This window comes from Homalodisca vitripennis, chromosome 1 (genome assembly GCF_021130785.1).
Source record: "Homalodisca vitripennis isolate AUS2020 chromosome 1, UT_GWSS_2.1, whole genome shotgun sequence".
In the NCBI taxonomy this organism is placed as follows: domain Eukaryota; kingdom Metazoa; phylum Arthropoda; class Insecta; order Hemiptera; family Cicadellidae; genus Homalodisca; species Homalodisca vitripennis.
This window is the reverse complement of record NC_060207.1, coordinates 145,433,348-145,450,545: the sequence shown is the minus strand read 5'-3', so window position 1 is coordinate 145,450,545 and position 17,198 is coordinate 145,433,348. Positions and strand designations below refer to the sequence as shown.

The 17,198-nt window shown below is 34.9% G+C and overlaps 1 protein-coding gene across 2 annotated transcripts in view; it reads right to left on the bottom strand.

Moving 5' to 3' along the window:
• LOC124373207 (protein jagged-1b) overlaps nt 1-17,198 on the bottom strand; it is a 161,059-nt gene that overhangs the window by 33,540 nt on the left and 110,321 nt on the right. For both annotated transcript variants that reach the window (XM_046831609.1, XM_046831613.1), the window contains exons 4-6: nt 15,284-15,538; nt 12,692-12,752; nt 6,479-6,612 (exon numbers count right to left, since the gene is read on the bottom strand). In XM_046831609.1, coding sequence (XP_046687565.1) covers nt 6,479-6,612; nt 12,692-12,752; nt 15,284-15,538 — 450 coding nt within the window. The remainder of the gene's footprint in view (nt 1-6,478; nt 6,613-12,691; nt 12,753-15,283; nt 15,539-17,198) is intronic.

The window sequence follows — 17,198 nt, the reverse complement described above, 5'->3', positions numbered from 1 at the left end:
AAAAAACAAAAAAAAAAAAAAAAAAAAAAAAAAATACGGTGAAAAGTCAATGTTAAAAATTGGTAACAAGATTTGGTTCTAGCACACTCTTACGTTTTACTAACCTCCCTAACTCACAGAAAGTTGTATTATTATTTTGAACACTGCTTTGAAACCTAACCTAATGAAAATAGTGAATGTATCATGTGGCAAGATATTCCGAGTAATATTTCATATATAGAAAACATCACATTAAAATTTTCCATGAATTCGTTTCTACTTAAACAAAAACGTGTTGTGTGTGGTACCTATATGTCTAAACATAGAATTTGGCTGAGTATTTTTTGTCAATTTCTCTTCTGTATGATAGTCAATATATTTATCCAAAGGACCACTTAAAAATGAAATGATTTATAGATTTGAAATTTTGATGCAACTTCAGCGAAGCCTTGTACGCGACACGTAGTGTGGAGTGCTCTTACCTTATAAATAAAATAAAATGTGAAATTTGTGAAATTAATTTTAATGTAGCTAAAAGAAATCAAGCGGTTGAAGTTGCGTTTCTACCTCAAATTGAATCACTTGATAATAGCTATTTAGCTTCTTTATGTAATAGTGTATATATAAAAATTAACATAATATACCAGTACCCTAGCAGCTCTGGATTATTATTGTTTCATAGTATAACTATTAATACCGTGGTATAAGTCACAAATCTGAGAATAAAAAAACGCGGTAACTTTCACTTCAGTCCATTTCTCCAGTATTTACAAAATTTCAAGATTTAAATTGTCTACTATAAGTAATAAATACTGCTGGCATGAGTACAGAGGAGTAAAACAAGTCGGCGATGGTGCTTAAGGTGGTCGGGAGTCTCCCTTAATTTTGTTATTATGAAAGGATATGCGATTAGCTTTGTTATTTTATTTGCTAAAATTAGTGACCATACGTAACTAGAGGAGATCTCTTCCCGCTTTACACGCCCCTTATAAGAGGAAAGAGTTTACCATAGTCATCTGCTCTTGGTTTAATAAGCTCATAATTCTCAATTGAAACAAAGACACTTTTTTGCTTCTTAATATTTTGTTTAACCACAAAAATTTGGTAGTATTAGCGTTTTCGTGCAGTGGTTAAAAATAATATGTACTAAGAATAACATGTTATACTCAAGAGTGTTAAACTCTCCAGTTAACATTTATGTAGTTTCTGTAAAGAAATAGTTTGATAATCAGATAATTCGATATTCAAAATGAACAGATAAAATATGTTAAATTATGTTATTACATCGTAGTCCATGCGGTTATATAATTCTTTTAAATACGCTAATCGGACGAGAACAAGCGGTTACACCGATAATGGGAAAGGCGGAAGATTATATCCAAACCAGCAAGCAGGCACGGAGTTTTTATCATAAAATTCAACTAGGAGTCAGGTTAGAAGTTGATTTATTCAACAATTCGGGGGATAAATTAATGGGCTTTTCAAGTTTGCTTGGTGATCGCCGTTAATGGTTGTATTAGCATTTACTGCCCGCTAGTAATTAATAGGGCAATAAATCGGTTAGGTAGAAGATACGAGTGGCAACCCATGCGCTGGAGTGTCTGTCCTGACTATAAACTGACTGGATAATTGTAATTAACTGTACTGCAAACAGGATGATTGATGGAAAAGCTCCGATAAGTGTGATTCTTGCAGCACAGGTTATGGTGTAGTGCCAATAAATATCAGTTACCGAATGAGCAAATATATTCATGAAATACAGGATCTGGTGATAAACTAATATGTGAAGTTTAACATACTGAATTATTTATAAACGGATTTATTGGCAGAGCGTTAGCAAAGCTTATCACCCGTAAAACTTGAAAAATTTCCTTTATATCTGTTTATCTATCTGCCTGTCTGCAAGACCTCTCGAGCACGAACTAACCTGTGATTGTGGATAACCATAAAAATAACGAGAAAATACAATAAATACATTTGTAAACAAACTGAGTTGTAATCGTATGATATTTTTAAATGTGCCATATCACCACATGTAGCCTATATACTGAGCTACAAATTTGAAAATTTGCGTGCAACCTCAGCGACGCCTTGATTACCTTATATCTTAGAGAAATTGTGATCAAATTGTTAACAATAAGAAAAACGTTAAAGAATTTCACATTCATAACCAATAGTTTTTTAATCCATTTATACGCGTACAAACAAATGAATTAATAATTCCACGTCATTCTATTATATCCAGGTGTTTAACTTCTAATACTTCTTTTTTCCCAATTATGTCATTAAAATATATACCATCTCCAATGTTATTTTTAACACGGTATGATTGTGGTTACACCAAAGATAATACGAGTTTGTACTGCCCAGAGGGATCAAACAACACATGTACATATTTAGGTGTCAAGTAGCAACAGTGTCTATTGAAAGAACTGAACTTTCTGTATCAAATAGTGTAACTGATCTGTGTTTAGCAGTAGTTTGTATCGTGTAGATTTGTAAATTCCCCAAAGTAAGCATTTATTTCCATAATTTAATCCATATTTACAAAATACTTTGTACGCCAGATGTATTCCATTTTGTAAGACATGTGGTAATTACATAAATTAGACAAGGGGAGAATCCGGAAGTTGTAGAGTATCGGAAATTTGAATTCATCCTTAAATTTTGCAGTCTTGGTTCATAGAGAAGGAAGCGCATGTCCTTTTTCTTTGATGTAAGACAGGTGTTTGGTTTGAGTAAGCCAGTCTTTTTCTCCCAGCTATTTTTCAAGCGATTTAACAACACTACATTAAAGTGTACGACCGTGACTGCTTTAGATTTTAGATAATAATCGTAGAAGACTATTCCCAGATTATTATCAACAATAGTTTACATAACCTTATCAGCTAAAGAAATAATAATATGCCGATTTAGTACTCACAATCCTCTGACAAGAACTCAAGTTTGGCCCAATTACAATTCTACAAACCGCTATTGTAACGAATTAAACCTTATTTTTAAAAAGATTCCATTTTTAAACCACTTTACTTATATGCCTTAGAGTCGAGTGCTATATACAGAACAATAATCCAATTCGGCTGTAAATTTGAGCCAGTCCCCCCAAGATCACTACTTAATTAACATAATTTATACGCGCACCAATGCAAGAGAGAGCTCTTTACAAAGACTTTTCAACCGCCTTTGTATCCGTAAACTTGATCCTTCTGATGATTCACCAGCGATCGAAATGGCAAGTTGAACCGTTTACTCCAAACTTTCTCCCCGCAATCAAGGACTGGGTGCGAATGTGTTTCCTAACAACGTCTCTGAGGCCATTCGAAAATGGAAGTTCAACTCGGTAAAGAGTCGATTGTTCAAGATTTAAGGACACAAGTCGCTAAGTACGGGGTCGGGGTCGATAGTTTGTGGAAGCAGGACTTGTCTTGCCAGCACACGGTCTAGATCAGCAGTAGCGATCTACGGACGGCCTCTGTGGGAGGGATGAGCTGTAATGAGGGAAAGTGCTGGGGGCGGTGGACTCGGAGGCGGTACGCCCGGGGGTGGCAGACTCTGTCAACATCCGTGGGTGATAGATACAACTGTAACCACGGAATGGCCAATAACGTATGGAGTTGAGTTTTACAATGACGTGAATTTTTCAAAACTCGAATAAAATCTCAAAAATAATATTACAAATCTAAACTGAAAGTCCACTTAACAAATTAAATACTAATTTTATAATATTATGGCCACCTGATGCGCATTTGAAATCTTTAATGCGGCTAAGATGCAATTACGTGACCAAACAAAGTCTAATCATTGACATTACATCTCTGCAATCCATTTAAATTTTGACACATCCAAAATTAAAGTTTCACGAATTTTTATTCATTATGTCTAGGGAATTTGTAAACTGGTTGACTAAAACAAAATCTCATTGAACACAAATAAAATAAGTAAAATGTAACTTTTCTACTGAATTCATGTGTAATATAAGCTACAAGTCCTGAAAAATACGTAAGGAATCTTATACTAAATAACAATTAACTTGAATTTGGCGTTCAAATCTCGCTTTCTACGTATTGTATTTTAACACAGTTGTTGTTTCGGAAGGAATCGATTTTATATCCTTTTTCTTGCTATTGAAAATACTATTTTTGCACGTTATATATATCACAATCGCAATCACGCAATCACAAAATGTTAAGTTAGAAGTGCACACGTACCTATATGTAATATATTGAGTTTTAAAAATGTTGTAAATAGGCAGACATTATGACGTGGTTTATTGTACTTTTAGCTGAGATCGCCCTAACTCTTTTTCTGTATATTTTTCTACAAAATTCACTTTTAAATATTCCACCTCTTATATTTCAACAGCCTTTTCATGATTGGGTCTATGGGATGAGCTTACGTAGGCGTGGCCTTATAGTCCCCCAGTAAAACTACCCTAATAATAGCGACTCAAGTAACTAATCCGATGCTGCGCTAGTTATAATGTATGTAATACTGTACGAAATGTGCTATAAAATCTTTAGGGGACGTACACGACTGACCAATTCGGTGAGTGCAGTCCACGTCACGCAGACGAGAATGAGGATCGTAAATGTAATTTAGAGATGGACTGAGCAACAAAGAGCCTTACAAAGCGTTGTTGTACAGTGAAAGAGTGGGTCATTAATTATGTCGTCGCGGCCGAGCCATCTCCAACGTAGTCGGTGACCGGGAGAAATCTTGTCCAACAATAATTAATTTGCATTCAGGCTCGGCCGGCCGAGTAAATATTCAGTTCAAAAACATTCAGCTTGGCATTATTTGTGTTGACTGAAGTCTGGCCAAACAGTTGAAGGGGCTGGACAAACATTGAGGCCAAACACTTCACTCCCACATTCCTAGTGGCCCGCGCTGCTGGCCGCCGCCGCTGCCTCTGTCTGTCTGTCTTTCTGCTGACTGTAGGTACTCTCCGGTAGAGTCTGAAGTAATCTGTCAGGGGTACTGTATATTACTAAACAATAGATATGAATGCCGTACCTAAATCTCAACGAAACATTTTACTTTCGTCTTCTCTGGAATATTATAATTATCCCAACTTCATGTTTCCTGGAATAACGACTCAATCTAAGTAAGGAGTAGTAGTTCCGTGAAAGTCCAACTCACGAGGATGAAGTGAATTAAAGTGAACGAGTTGCGTTATGGTCTATAACGTACTAATTGTGTGATATTTCTGCCTAAGACTATACTGTAAGATTGTTTCAAATATCAACTGCGTAAAACTATACAAGTTTTAAAATCTGACTTATATCACGAATTTTGTATTTTAACGAAATGTAAAGCAATTTGTAGGGTACAGCTTAGACAAATTAGAGTAGTTTATTATTACTTGCGGTAAAGCTAGTTCTGTAGAGTGGTGATTTGTAGATAGCACTATCATGATAATTCTTTTGCTATGAGTTGTAATCCATTTTGTCTTCTAGTAAAGACCTCATTTTGATTAATTAAACTTAAAATATCGGGTATTTTTTATCGTGTCCAGAGTATACTTAGTATAAGACGTTTTAGTATTTTCAGTAATATATTTATAATAACAGTTTCTTTTATGTGCCGCTAGACAGAACGTAACCTAAAAGTTATAAATTGAAACATATATTAGCAATGGATGAAATATCTTCTCTTAGGCTGTTGCAAATCATAATGTGTAGGTAAATGAGATTACAATTACTCATGATGTTGCAAGCTAAAACAAGCATCTAAACAATCCAATACATTCCAAGTAGTCCAATAATTCCATATAAGGTTAGCAAATCCAAGGCAATCAGGAATCGCAGCCTTCCAAGTACTATCGTCCTCTGCAATCCGATCACTAGCTAGAATTATGTACAGGCCGCCTCAAAAAGCATTAACAAACGGAGCTCTTAATTTTTAAATTCTGTAAGAACAATGAACGTTAGAGAGATTATATTTTTAATAGAAGAGAAACATCTATTAAAAAAGTTACAATACAGTTACATTGTATTCAATTATATTCAAATTAAAAAAAAAATTGAATTAAAGTACAAATTTGTGATGAAAGTCACAATTGCATTTTTTTAAAAGGACAGTAAATGATTTACTGAAACAAAAACATTATTGGCTTGTGTTCATAACGTATTAAGCTTTAAACAGTAGATAAGCTATTACTGAATCAAATTGTTGTATGTATGTATTGTGTAATTATTATGGAAAAAATCTATTTTTTTCTTTTCTATTGCAATCGCTCTTATACAAATCCGGATAGAAACAAATTTTTCTTTAAAACACATTATTTTATTTGTTTACTATATGGTAGATACAATTTAGTTTGGAGCTGATATGAATATATATACAATATTAGGATTGGTACAATATATGTTTCACTTCCACAAAGAAGAACTTCACTGTCAAAATATTAGAGCATGTGCGATACAACATTTTACAGAATTTACAAATAGTAAAACGTTTACAATCCGCGTCGGTGTGTAGTAAATTAACCCACACATACCTTGGTCACAGAGGATACCACCCCAGTTGGTGTCGCAGATACACTGCCAGGAAGATCCATTGCAGTAGCCGTGCTTGCAGCCGGGGTAGGGGGTGCACTGGTCACAGAACTCTCCCTGCCACCCAGGCCGGCATCTGCGTAACACAACACACACACACCGTTACAGTGTATATGACAAACATGTGATAGTGTGTAATGTAAATAACATTATTCTATTACTCATGCTACTCATAAATATCGCCCTCTGATTATTCATATTTGCCTACTAACTTCATATAGATTAAAACAAATGTAAATACAATGAAATATGGATGTTTTGATCAAATTAAAGTGAAAATATGTATAACGTCTGAATGTACTGTATAGTAGGTAAGTTAATGTGAATTAAGATAAAATAAAAACATTTGTAGATGTTTCAATATCATATGGAAGGAAATCAAAATAATATTAATGCACACTTTTTTATTTTCTAGTACGAATATTGATAACGTAAACTAGCTATAACAATAAGTAAAAACTTTGATAATAGTCAATCTGGTATATCCTTGGCCGAGTGTTTATGATCCGTTCTTTTAAAAAACATATTACACACAAATTTTCAGCGTCTTCTGGTACATTACATATACATGGTATTATACACCATAAACTAACAATGAAAAGGACGATTTATCAAAGCAACTCCCATAAATAAAAAATGTCAATTACTGTAAACATTACAGAAAATAATAGGATAATAAACAGATCTAGATAATAAATTCACGAATGACGCGAGCAGTTAGATTGGTCATACAACCGGTTCAGTCTTTGGATGATTTCCGAATATAATTGAAACCGATTTGATTCGCAATGGTTGTTGATGCAGTCCCGTATAATTCAGCAGCTCTGGAAATATATCTGAAAGTCGTAGTTTTCGATGTTTGTTTATGTCTATGTCTATTTATGTTGGCGGCTGCGGCTAAATCGAACACGACAATTCACCTTTGTTAACTTTTGTCCGGCCTAATTTACGACGTCATGTTTAGATTAAGTTTTCTTTTCTGTCTAGACGAAACATATTTTGAATACGTCATACAAAATCTGCTGTACACGATTAGACGCAATAGATCAATAAGGATAAAATTAGTTAACAATGAAGAACCACTGTAAATCATAAAAATACAAAAATATAGAACGCAATCTTAAACATCTTTGATCACAGCCAGATCCTACGGCGAGACCTAGTAACTACCATTTATATAGCGCAGCACTAGCAAACTCTGTTTACTGGTCCTGGTACTAACATTGGTACCTTTTGATTGTCTATGGTATAAATAACGAATGTTTACATGGAGCAACAGATACTATGTTAATTTTGTATATATATATATTTTTATATAATTGTATACATATATATATATATATATATATTTTAATTCTCTAAATATACATAATTAATCACAAACAAAAATTTAAATCACCTTAAACATCGAGATTAATCTAAAAATACGCTACAATCATTCGAGCACAACTAGAAACTTGGAGGATTTCCACACCAAAACAAAATGGCGTTGACTAAAAACAAAACTTGCTAATTTGAACTAAAAATGTAATAAACTTTTTATGAGCAATGGTTATTGTTGTTTGTGTAACTATAATTATATGAGTATGTTAAGCTAGAGTATCATTACGACGGTGTATTTTCACTTTGTTAAGCAAAGAGATGTTTATGTGCTTCAAAAAGATATCGGCGAAGCATTAAACTTTAGTTACGACATGAGAGTGAAGTTCAAATTAGTCGACTCCAACCATCAGTCAAAAGAAAAAAGAATCAAATATAATATTTGTTATTACAATTTGCTTTCTCGTTATAAAGATTATAAATTTGTTGAAATAGTGAAAATATTTAAATGCCAGCAAAATTGATATAACTGACCCGACTTATAGGGACATTGCTGGCTAAACTACCGGACTCTAAGCAACCCCCGGATACCCACTGAATTTAAATTACTCCGTCCGAGGCCTCTAATCGACAGAGGCTTAAATGAGGATCAAAATTGTAGCAGAACTCTGTTCCAATTAATTGTACACGACTACAGTACGATATTATCATTTTAAATGCTGATTCCTGTGACAAGTCCAGTCTCAAGAAATGTAAATCCCGATGTTTGGATAATATTTTGGGGTGCAAAACACTCAAAACAGAATTTTCCCTCATTATCTGAGCTTAGGAACAATACCTTAATAATCTAACCCTACCGGTATAGAGAAATCGAGTTGTTGCTATAATCAAATCTGTAAAGAATTAATAGTAAATAAATCTTCCTTACAATCTTCCAAACCGATGAAATCACTTAACGTTTAAATATACCGAAATTTAACGTTGAAAGTATTATTTTATCGCTTCTGAACCACATAAAACCCTTTCAGTACCATGAGAGATAATACGAAGCACTAATTATCAGTAGAGTAGGAATCGTAGGACCGGAGGTTGTTACTGTAAAGGTTAAACACAAATAATTAGGAGGTATTTATGTGGAGAAAGACGAGAGCATCTATCATTTCTCTGCAAGTTGAAACTCTAACAAATCAACTAACATTTACTGTCTGTATTAGAACACATAACTAAGCTAATATTCATACATCAAAATTTTAAGACCATTCAAAGTGTGTAAAGGAATGTCAGAATTTAAAAAAAAGTTATGCTAATGGAGCATTTTCTCAAAGTGCACGGGTTTGGCATGAGGCAAAGGAAATACAAGAGTAATGCAAGGCAAGGAAGTAAATGATTGCCTCGCCTCAGAAATAAGTCATCAACAAAATTCGCCGTGATTTTGAAAGCTGTCATGGTTTAAAATTGTTTGATATGGTGACTGATGTGAAGCTGTCTAGGAGAGGGAGAGATTCATCTCCATCTCCCTCAGCCGCGACAGAGATGAGGTGGAATACACGTCACATCTCGCAGACAAATCTCCTCATTTGCAAACTGCTGACGTGCATGACTAAGCAGGACGAATAGAAAAATCCGACGCAAAGAAAGACTCGCAAAACCCCAACAAACTGTGAATATAAAATGTGAATAACAATGAGTAGTGTTTGCTTACAGAGATAAAATACAAGGCATGATTCACATAAAAAAGACTGATAACTGATTACAATAAATACATTGGAATAATAAAGATAATTATCTAGTGAATCCTGTCTTATTGTTCTGTTCAAGTAAGCATTAGTACTATACAACTTTACATATATCCAGAGTTATAATAATTGGGTCTTCTTCATTTTCTTGGAAGATTTGGTAAGCTCTGTACGATTTGCTTTACTGTCTCGGTGGAGATACTCGGTGTGCTCGCTCGCTACAAGTAACAGGAACTTAGGAGGGGGACTTTAATAATCTGACTTGTGATTTAGGAGTCTTTATGATCTTAAAGTTGTTAATGTGACATGTCATTCCTGGAAAAAGCATTGAAAAAGAACTCCTGGATTGCTGATATCATTTTGCAAGCGCGGCTTATAATGCGGGTACTATTCCCCTCTCTATTGCCTCTCTGACATCATCAATCCTACGTTCTTGACAAACTATTTATTATTTGCATCAAGTGATAATAAAGACCATTGTTGGACTTGAGTTTTCTATCCGGTGGTTCTACATAGCAGACGTGATTCTTTACCTGATAATCCTAATTCTCCGTAATCTAACATATATTGTCGTGCAAGAGTAAATCCAACGTGTATACCACACAAAGGATGAAACAGTATTACATCAATGAATTATTACTATGTCTCATTATACACGAAACTGTCAAAAATACAAGCGAACATTATCATACGTAATATACAATATCGACAAATGTTAGATATATACAGCATTTAGAAATACGGGATGAGCCATATTATCTTCTTGCTCTCCACCTCTGTATCTACACATTAACTAACAACATATGAAACATGTCATATTTTATGTTTAAGAGTTCAAATAAATTTTAACAGTTTTCTGAATTTATACATGTGACACACGTATGTGGTCCGTATTTTAAGTTGCGATATAGTAATCTTCTATCCATAATACCGAACATGTTAAACTGAGTATATAAATTAAAATAACGATATTAAAAACTCAGTCAGGATGTTTTTATTTTCCCATATTAACAAATTAAATACGTCATCATATCACAAAATGACATTTGGATAAATTGAACATGAAATAGAGCGGACTATACTTTTATGAACGTCATAAATGCGCTAAACTCCTCATTATCTGAAACTAAAGCAGGGCTCAGAAGCTAAATCGTGTCAATTAGTGAATAACTGAAGCCATCCACCACGAATTATTACAAATTACGCAAACAGCCCATTCCCGGGCTAATTTATGAGTGGAGCGGGAACGGGCTGATAAAGCGGGACGAAATGTGGAATGGCCGAACCAACGTTCCGTCCCAGTATTGGAATCACGTCTGGGAGATTAATAAGCCCAATTAACTGCAAGCCGGCGGCCTGACAAAGACAAAGGTTGTCGTAATGGTGCCACATCTCCTTATGAAAGCTTCACCTGATCCGTATTCAGCCATTCCTCCATAGCTCCCATAGTCGGTCCATTCCATTGTTCCCTGTCCCGTAATGTTCCCATTTCCCTAAATCTACACCTGCTGCTGCCGCGCCAGTCCCTGGTCGCAAGAGCCACAGAAGACATCTCACCTAATTAGTACCGTCCACGGCAACAACACTCTCTCATCCATCAGAGACGATTTCTCCACAAAGTTATTGTTCCCAATTATCTTCCCGTGAGCCGATGTCTGGCAGGCAATTTGGAACCAAGGCACGTATTGGAATAGCCGATCGCACGTAAGTCATCGCCAAGTGGAATTGGTGACTATAGAATTGGACCACGTCATTTTAGCGTTTTTACTTCAAACTTTTGAAATTACTGTCTTTTAATAAATCAATATGGCCACTATACAAATAAAATAGAAAACCTGAGATTTATCTCAAACATAATACATTACCTAAGTTGTTCTGACATCATGTGGGAGTATTAGGGGACCATCTACATTCGCTTAAAGACTGATTAAAGGCTGTTTTATTTTGAAAAAGAAGATCATAACACACAATTCATTCTAATGAACTGCAATATGTTTCATATTATGTCCGACATAATATCTGAACTTTTTTAAAGCTTCTTTTTAATTCTTACTCTCTTCGTATCCAAGAATTAAGGTCCAGTGTGCATAATCATGCGGTAACCAGCAGCTTTTCACATATACTAAGAAATTAAACTATGCTTACAAAAAACCTTGCTTATAATATCTATTACTCTTAGGACATAAGCATTTATCACATATCTTGGGCGTATGCACCTCCAACACTTCTTCAACATGTACCATATAAACCAAAAATAAAATCTAACCGTTACATGTGCAAGAGTTCCGAAAATAAGAACATAGTTAAGTACAACAGGATTTTGAATATTTCCCAAAATTATATATTACAAAAATACAACACTAGATTATTGTATTTTATTGTCATTAAAAAGCCATTTAGTACAGTGACAAGCCCCTACAGTGAATACATTAAACACACTGATGCACAACTACATGTATTAATGCCGTGACCATGACATGTCAAGGCACTTACTATAGTATACGATTGGCATGTTCAATGTTAATTACGAGTTTGTCATAAACCTACGATAAATGTTCGTTTCTTGGATAGAATACTTATAGCTCTAGAAAGAAAACGTTCTTAAGTGAAATATGGTTAGATCCTGCCAAAGTCCAAGTATACAAACCGCCCTCGTCAACACAGAATAGGTTTAAATGTGATAGTGCAACTATTCACTCCTCATTTTGGTAATATTTTAATTTATTATCGTTGCCTCTTGTGTGTGACTTGGAAAACTAATATTCAACCTACCTATTAATATTAATTAATTTTAAAGAAAAACAAAATGCTCCTAAAGTTTATTAACTACTTTTACAACAAAAAGAAACACACGGTTTTTCTCAATGCCCGGCTTCTACAGGTAAATAAAGCAAAATAAAGGTATAATAAACTATAACAAATCTTTATCTTATGAAATACAGCACATATTTCACTGAATAATTGTACAATTGTAATTGTAATTGTAAATGTATTGCACTCAGTGAATTTCAGTAGGGATTGAAACAAAAGTTTCTTATGTTAATATACTATATTTACATTTATATTGCTGTTGTAAATTATTTGAGATTTAATACTCACTCGCAGTCGCCGGGGTTGTCACATTTTCCGTGGTTGGGGTGGCAACCAGTCTTGCACACGGCTGCAACACAACACGTGTGTTATAGTACTATTGTACTAGCATTTACATACAAAACTGCCAATTCAGTCGATAGTTCTTTCAAAGAAAGAACTCATGAAAAGTTTCAGTATCTGAAAAAGGAAACATGTTAAAAATTCACCTCAGAAAGATTGTTAGACTTATATGGAAGATAATCACCATATGTAAAATTCACAAAGAACTAATGATAACAAATCTGCCATAAATTTGCCTAGTTCACAGAAGTTTATCTTATCGTCCAATCTGACGCATACCTCACTGAATGAGCCACTACCGACATCGTTGTCAGCAAAGGTCTGTTATGTAATCAGCACAGTAGTTGTACAATTTGTCCGTTGATACCTGCAGTTTCTGAGATGGATGTCGGTTGGCAGTTCACTCAATTTCACTCACTGTCGCTGTCTATCTTTACTTGTCCCAGATGCAATCGAACTCCAACTGGAGTCATTACGAGCGCTATCGGTCCAGAGATCTGCTGCAAGCTTTGTAAGAGCAGCGGCGTCGTGGTTGTGATAGAGGTCAACACCATATATCCTTCACATCAACACAAGCCTTCATGAAAAGGTTTGAGCTTCCCTTTCGGTTTAAAGCGAAACAATCAGAGGAAAAGTGGGTACAATTGTTGTTTAATGTAGAATATTTATCATAAACACCACGCACTGTCATTGGAAATTCATGACATTACATATTAACCAAAAAAAGGTTCATTTAAGTCAATTTTAAGCAAACGGGGGTATACTAAATTTGCTCTAAATAAAGGTATTTTATTTATTTTAAAATCTAACCCTTTATATTTCGAAAAAGTACCCATGTAAGTTATACAGCTTTAATTAAAAACCGATGAAACACGTAATCGGTCTTTAGAAAATCAAAGTACTGAATTTTCGTACAGTCAAAGTACATTCTGATCTTTTATTTGATCAAAAATAAATTCTGAAACCATATGATCTCATGAGTTTACAATATAGCATAGCTTCATTTCAACTCCGATGAGGTATGCATAGCATCATATAGATTAGGTTGGCTAATCTTAGTAATGTTAATACTTTAAAAGACAGATTTTGTCTCTCTAGAGAGGGTTGAAATTCATCAACACTTCAATGAAATTCTATCCAGAGACAGGAAGACAGAAGAGGTTGAATGGAGCCCGAGGAGCGTACAGAAGCGGCCGCAACCGGGCGAAGGGTGTCCATAATGTGCGGCCTGCGGGCATGGGGAAAATAAACACCCGATATTTATTAGAGCTAATGAAAGACATAACCAGGCCTTGGGGCGCGAACTTTCTGAAGCGGGCCGAATTGCCCTACCGACCAAATTCGCTTCGGTCAAATTAAGGCAGAAGCGGTTCGAGATGAGTTGCTGGTTGTGGTTTGGCTCAGATTGGGAATTGGCAAATACCAGGACTACAAGCCGCTGGACGTTCATCTCCACCTTTCACTCGCTTATTTAGGCAAGAACAAAGGATCCGAATAGTGTGCAATTTGACAATACTCTGGTTTTAAATAAGATCAGGACAACCCGTGCAGGTTATATAGCAGAGTTTCAGCTCCTGCATTGGCCAAACATCGCAATAATTGGGCATTAACGTCCACAATAAATGAAAACAAATAATTTCTCACTAGCAATTTCGATAAAGATAATTAAATTCTATTTTATCATCTAAAAACTAAAGGATTTAATTCCTAAGCGCTTCGGAACAAAAAGAACGATTGCCCTGTGACTAATCGAATTATATGGGCCGAGGTTCTCGTAAAAGAAGGCGATTACACGTATTAGACGATCGCACAAGTCGTCCCACGCCACACGGAGATTGTTTAGTAACCTTGCCTCGCCACTCAGTAACACTGTAATTATTAGGCCATAAACCGTCCGGATGGCCATAAGTGTGGTTAATTAACGCTATTGCTACCCGGGTCCTGATTGGGAAAGGTATTACATTACTTGCCGCTTTAGCTCTTCGATACCGGGTAAAAACGTGGACACCGACTTCGTGATCCTACGGACTTGCATGACTGCATTGACGTTTCTTTATGTGGCTATAACATTTCTCCGGTGTATATGGGATTTGTAAGTATTAAATCATAATTAAATCACTTAAGAAGTCAAAATAAATCAACATTTCGAAAAATTCAATAGGTACTAACGGCTTAAAGGCAATTCAATCGTTCAGGCTTGTAAAATATAGTAACCAACATGAAAGTCTTACGGTTCGACTCAGTGTGAACCAAAATACTTTGATATTAGATATCACACCGACCCAGTAAGCCCATGAACTAAGAAAGTGACGGAAGTTCCAGGGACTTAAATTTAATGTAGAATTCATAATACTGGCTATCGAAACAACTACTGGCTAGAAAACTAATTTGAAACACTCAGTGTCACGCTTACTATAAAAAATAGTACACTGCAAAATTTTGCAGTGTATGTTGCAAAATAAGTGTTAGGGGATATAAGCTTAGACTTTTACGTATTAACATTGAGGAATTTATAAGAGTGAACGGTGGAGAACTCACCTATCTCACAGTTGGCACCCTTCCAGCCAGTGATGCACTCCTTGTCCCCATTGCGGTCACAGTTGTAATGTCCGAACTTGTCGTTCCTGGGGCGGCAGAACTTGGTGCAAGTGGAGTTGTAATAGTTGAGGTCACACTGGACCCGTACCCTGTATGTGATCCTGGCCGTGGACCCCAGGTGGTTCAGGGTGTGCCACTCAGCCGACGGTAGGATGATGCCGGAGTATGAGGCTTCCTCTATTTGTTCATTTCGTTCTGAAACAGAGGAATAATTTCACCATCTTTAACAGACTGTCAACTGGATACTACTTGAGAAGACACTACACTGTGCATAGGAAGAAAAGTTCAAGTTCAACAAGAGTCAATGGCGAGAAAACAATATTTCTAAAAGTTTCTAGTAAAACGAGACTCGTAATATGTTAAACCTTAGAACTTGTTCAGCCCTTTTCTTATTTTATGATTTATCAGACCTCAAAAGATAAAAGTGTTTTTATGTTAAACAACTTTCTTTTTTTTAAAAAATTCATTTCAAGATACAGGGTATCTACCTGTGCTATATATACAATATATATATATATATATATATATATATATATATATATATATATATATATATATATATTAATAATGTCTACCGAAGTGGACTTCAACATGTTCTTTACGTACCTAACGTTTCAAAATTAATTTGTAAGAATTATCTTCATGTTCAATAACAAATAAATTTGGATGTTTAAAGTTAAAATGAGAAACTCGATATATATTTTGTGCTATAGTGAAATGCAATGGGATAAAACGTAACTGCCATGTTTATGTAACAATAAATAATTCATATGTTACTGTGATTTAATACTAAAACGTGCTTACAATACTAATACATTTTGTAATTTACAATTAGTGGAGTAATAAAATAATTGCATATTGAGATACATATACATCTATGCATCAGCCAATTAGAAGAGACGTGCACGGTATATTGAATACGAATAAAATATAATTGTATATAGCACGCCATTACGAATTCAGACCAGTCACAAGGTAAACCAGATGCGTGCAAGAGATTGAAAAACTGGATCTTGACCGGTTAAATAATACACGTTAATAGCAATATTTCGCTTGTACCGCTGATTCCTTACAGCTAGAAATACTACGAGTGTAATAGAACAATAAATACGTGGGAAAACTGGAGATCTTGGCCGGTTACATAATACAAGTTATACCAATACATCGCTTCTACCAGCTGATTTCTTACAACTAGAAATAGTATAATCTATTATATAAAAATGAAACTGTTCGTGTGTGTAACAGCATCACTCACAAACGGCTGGACGGATTCGCCTAATTTTTTTTAAATTTGTTCGTCTTGATCTGTAGAAGGTTATAGGATACTTTTTATCCCTTTCCCGATTCAGGATTCCGCCCCACTGGTCTATATATATAAAAATGAAACTGTTCGTGTGTAACAGCATCACTCACAAACGGCTGGACGGATTCGCCTAATTTTTTTTTTAATTTGTTCGTCTTGATCTGTAGAAGGTTATAGGATACTTTTTATCCCTTTCCTGATTCAGGATTCCGCCCCACTGGTTACAGAAATACCCGTAAGAAATGCATTGCAGCAAACATATGTTATTAAGTGAAAGAGTCTTTTCAAATTTTTAATCAGCTGTTCTTTGTAAACATATATAATGCGACAAAGAATTGTTGTTATTTTTGACAGTAACTAAGTAAACATAAATATTTTTGACGTTTCTATGTAAACAAACATTTTTTGACATTTACAACGTGTCACAAATGTCAAATTTTTGATAAACGTGATTTGATATCTTTTTTACAATTTCCAAGAACAGTGTTATTTTCCATCAGTAAAAGGTACGATGTATTAGTAGAGCAATAAATTAATTGGAAAAACGTATAA